General features: G+C 45.3%; 1 protein-coding gene across 1 annotated transcript; it reads left to right on the forward strand.

The window, feature by feature from the left end:
- The first annotated feature begins 458 nt into the window (after positions 1-458).
- Positions 459-4,019, forward strand: LOC149182600 (uncharacterized). Its single transcript, XM_089414606.1, has 2 exons — positions 459-2,957; positions 3,048-4,019. Exons 1-2 carry the CDS (start codon positions 459-461, stop codon positions 4,017-4,019), a joined length of 3,471 nt encoding a protein of 1,156 aa, XP_089270732.1.
- The last annotated feature ends 293 nt before the right edge of the window (positions 4,020-4,312 follow it).

Here is a 4,312-nt window from a genome sequence, read left to right on the forward strand (position 1 = left end):
CTTCAGGTGGACTGGGCACTATTTGGAATGTAAACAAATTCAAAAAGATCAGAGAAGTAAAAAACACCCACTGGTTGTACACAAAGTTGCAGCACTTAGAATCAGGTATGATACTCTCCCTCTTTAATGTGTATGCCCCTGTCAGCGCAGGAGAGAAAAAGCTCTGCTGGGACTCCATCAGAAGTCTGGCAGATTCTGAAGAACTGGCTAATATAATAATAGCAGGGGATTTTAATCTCACCTTATCCCTGTCAGAAAAACGTGGAGGTAGCACTGTTAGGGATCAGGCGCGGGAATGGGTCGAAGACTTGCTCCAAGACTAGGACATGATAGACATAAAGCCATCGTCCAGGAAATACACATGGACAAACAAAAGAATCGGCCCGGGACATATCGCTGCAAGGTTAGACAGATTCCTTGTTCAAAGTTCTTTTCTTCTTCATGGTCTAGAGTCTAGAATGCATATTCTTCCTTGTTGTGCTTCCGATCATCGCCCCATTAAACTGGAACTGCTGGCTCATATGGACCAAGGTCCCATTCCATTTAAATTCAACTCCCATTGGGTTAAGGAACAGTCATTCCTGCCTCTGATAAAAGAAACCTGGAAGCTTCCAGTCAAAGGCTCTGCCTTCTTCGTATGGGAGGAGAAACTTAGGAGAGTTAAAGCTGCTCTAAAATCTTGGGTTAAAACCTTACCAAATCCTGCTGTGGAAAGAAAAATTATTCAGGAACGACTTGAGATGCATCACCAGGTTTCGGAAAATGCCGAGATCACAAAAGAAACTCTTGACAAGGAGGTTAATTTACAGCACATGCTCCTTAAGGCCAGCTTGGCAGAGGAAGAGTATTGGAGACTGAAATCCCGCAGTCTCTGGCTCAAGGCGGGAGACAGAAACACTTCTTTCTTCCATAAGCAAGCTCAGGCCCGTAAATGTCTCAACTCCATCTCTGAAATCAAAGTAGAGGCCAACACGCACAGAGATATCCGAAGCATAAAGAACGCTGCCTTCACTCATTTCAAAAATCTCTACAGTGAAGAAGAGGCCTTGGGACATGTTTCTACCCTTGTGAACGAGGTGCCCTCCCTGATTACTGCCAGTAAGAATCAATTCCTGGAAGCGGAGATCTCTAACAATGAAATAAAAAGCACCCTCTTCGCCATGGAACCGGACAAGGCCCCGGGTCCCGACGGTTTTACTGCCAGGTTCCTGCAGTCCTGCTGGCAAATTGTGGAGAAAGACCTAAGTAGAATGGTTCGAAAATCTCAGGAATGCCAGAAAATAGGGGGAAGCACAAATTCGGCCTTTCTGGCCCTCATTCCCAAGGATAAAGGAGCCAACACCTTCAGTCGGTTCCGTCCTATCTCCCTTTGTAACATAGGCTATAAGCTGATAACGAAAGTTATAGCCAACAGATTAAAAACCATTCTCCCAGACATCATTCCTGCGAATCAGGGAGGTTTTATACAGGGAAGACAGATTGTGGATAACTTTATCCTGGTCCAAGAGGCGATTCACTCCAGTATGGCTCGCAAAGAGAAAGGCATGGTTGTCAAGTTAGATCTTGAAAACGCATTTGACAGAGTGAGGCATAGCTTTCTGACGGAGGTCCTGCGCAAATTCGGGTTTGGATCCAAATTTATCAACTGGATTAAGGCTTGCATCAGTGAGCCATGGATAGCTCCTCTGGTGAATGGAAGGGCCACGGATTTCTTCAAAGCTTCTCGTGGATTGAGGCAAGGGTGCCCCCTATCCCCTTTGCTCTTTGTCCTTCAAGCTTCTGTCCTTAGCTTCCTTCTGAATAAAAAGCAACAGAATCAAGAATTAATGGGCCTGAACATTGCGAGAGGAGTTAACAACATAAATCATGCGCTATTCGCGGATGATTCCCTCTTGCTGGGTGCTGCCTCTGTGTCCTCAGCTAAAAGATTCAAGGATGCGGTTGATGACTTTTGTGAAGACTCAGGAAGCAGCCTCAATAAAGGCAAATGCCACATCTACTGCTGGAATACTCCCGCTTCCGCACTGCAAGCCATCTCCAGTTGCTTAGGTTTCGCGGCCTCCTCATCATGGTCTTCCTTCAAGTATCTGGGACTCCCTATTTTCCAAAAAAGAGCTGTCAGCAGAGATTGGTTACCCCTGCTGGAAAAGTTTGAATCTAAGATCCATTCCTGGGGATTTAATTGGCTAAATCTGGCAGGCAAGTCAGTGCTTATAAAAGCAGTCCTAAACAGCCTCCCCATCTATCAGTTTGCAGTGATGTTGGCTCCAGTTGGAATTATGAAGAAAATGGAGGAACATATAAGAAAATTCTTTTGGAAAGGTGGGAAAGCAAATGAAAAGAAAATCCCTTTAGTAAGCTGGTCTAAAATCTCACTGCCCAGACTAGAAGGTGGACTGAATTTTAAGAATATTTGCACACAGAACATCGCGTTGGGAGCAAAGCTGATCTGGAGGATTATTGCCCCAAATCCAGGGTGGGCTCAGATCGCCTTGTGGAAAAAATACTTTCGTGGGCAGAGGAAAAGGTGCCTGGATCATCCCATAGCAAACTCTGGCTCGTTAATTCAAAAGATCTGTGCAAAATCTTCCTCTTTAATTAGCCAACATGCACATTGGATCCCCGGTAATGGCAAACAAATCAGAATCTGGGAGGACCGTATAATGGGTTGTGATCCTCTGGCTGATGATCGTTCCCTGACATTGTTGAAAGATTGGATGTACAGAGCAGGTTATATCACTCTGTGGGATATTTCCAACTGGGAGAATGGGAACTGGCACAGCTGGATCAACATTGAGGTGCCTCAGGTCCTGTCAAATGAATATGCAACCCTCATAGAACTCTTAAATGGCAAGGCTCCTTTGAACAGCAGGAAGCTTGATTCCCATGGCTGGGGCCCGATCCCTGGGCGATACTCTGTTTCTCAGGGCTACAGGCAAATCCTTGCACATCCCCACGTTCCCCTAGACCCGAAACCATGGAAAGGAGTTTGGTCACAGTACTCGATTCCTAAAATCGACTATTTCTGCTAGCTCCTATGCCATCAGAGAATCCTGACTGATGATAGATTAAAGAAAAGAGGCTATCTTGGCCCCTCTCGATGCGCGCTGTGCGGAGTTAACGCAGAAACTGCTGCTCATCTGATGCTCAATTGCAAATTCGTATCAGATCTCTGGAATGAGGCCTTAGGCCCTTGGAGTTTAGATTTCGTCCTCCCCAACAGCATCCCCGAACTGTTCTCGAATTGGAAGCGTTCGTATCCAGGAGGTCCTCCTCAGAACGCGCATGTCAAAGCGGCCTGGTGCATCCTTCCTAAATTAATATGCTGGCACACCTGGCTTGAAAGAAACCAGAGGATTTTCAGAGATAAGAAAAGAGACTGCAGGCTTGTTTGGGTCAAAATCAAAAGTCAGTTAAAGGAGTGTGTCGGCGATCAGCTGGACGGGGCAGGCCTGAGAGACCATGATGCAGCCTGGAGTGATACTCTAGACCTCCGCTTCATTGAAATTGCCAGGTCTCCCGCGCCTCTTAAAGATTGGAAAATTAGACTTAATGCTTCAGACTTCTTGGCTCTTTGCACAAAGCAGGTTCACAACATTCTCTTCTTTGATGGGGCAGCTAAGGGTAATCCGGGCACTTTCGAAGCTGGTGGAGTTGTTAAGAGAGCTGATGGAAGAACTGTCCTTAGATATGCCTGGGGAGTGGGCTACAATACCAGCATCCAAGCTGAAGCCCTGGCCCTTCTCCAAGGTCTGAAGCAACTTAAATCTCTCAGTATAAATGATGCAATAGTGATGGGAGACTCTCAGTCTATCATAAAAACCATTGTAGACAGCTCCTCCCCTTCAGATTTAAGACTATCCAGATTGATAATCAGAATAAGAACTCTGTCAAATTCCTTTCATAACTTGAAATTCTACCATGTCAAGGGAGACAATAACAAATACGTTGACGTTGAAGCAAATAAAGCTGTGCTCCTCCCCCCTGGAGTCATTCTCAGAGATGGAGAAGAAGGCTAGGATTTCGTTCCTTAATAGGCTGGTGATCTATGTTTTACTGTCTTATACTGGAGTAGTTTGTCTGTTTGTTTAAAATGGGAAAGATAGAGGCGGTTTCCCGAAAAATAGCTTGTATAAACCTCTAGCGTAGTAAAGAAAAAGTCACTCCAATCCTGGCCAAGGAGACCTCTGGAATATGGTCAACAGTTTGTAATCAACATTGCGGAATTTTGGCCAAAAATTAATATAGCACTCTAACCGTTTCTGTAAAAAAAAAAAAAGGTGGTGGAGAGACGTCCACAACCCCTACCTCT

This window comes from Pinus tabuliformis, chromosome 3_2 (assembly GCF_031772625.1).
Source record: "Pinus tabuliformis cultivar Carrire ecotype Pingquan chromosome 3_2, CPIR1, whole genome shotgun sequence".
Taxonomy (NCBI): Eukaryota; Viridiplantae; Streptophyta; class Pinopsida; order Pinales; family Pinaceae; genus Pinus; species Pinus tabuliformis.

Bases quoted from the DNA above. Each gene is read 5' to 3' on its own strand.
- LOC149182600 (XM_089414606.1), top strand. From the start codon at position 459: ATGCATATTCTTCCTTGTTGTGCTTCCGATCATCGCCCCATTAAACTG. The intron at 2,958-3,047 runs GTTCCCCTAGAC...CTATGCCATCAG, and splicing joins AAATCCTTGCACATCCCCAC to AGAATCCTGACTGATGATAG.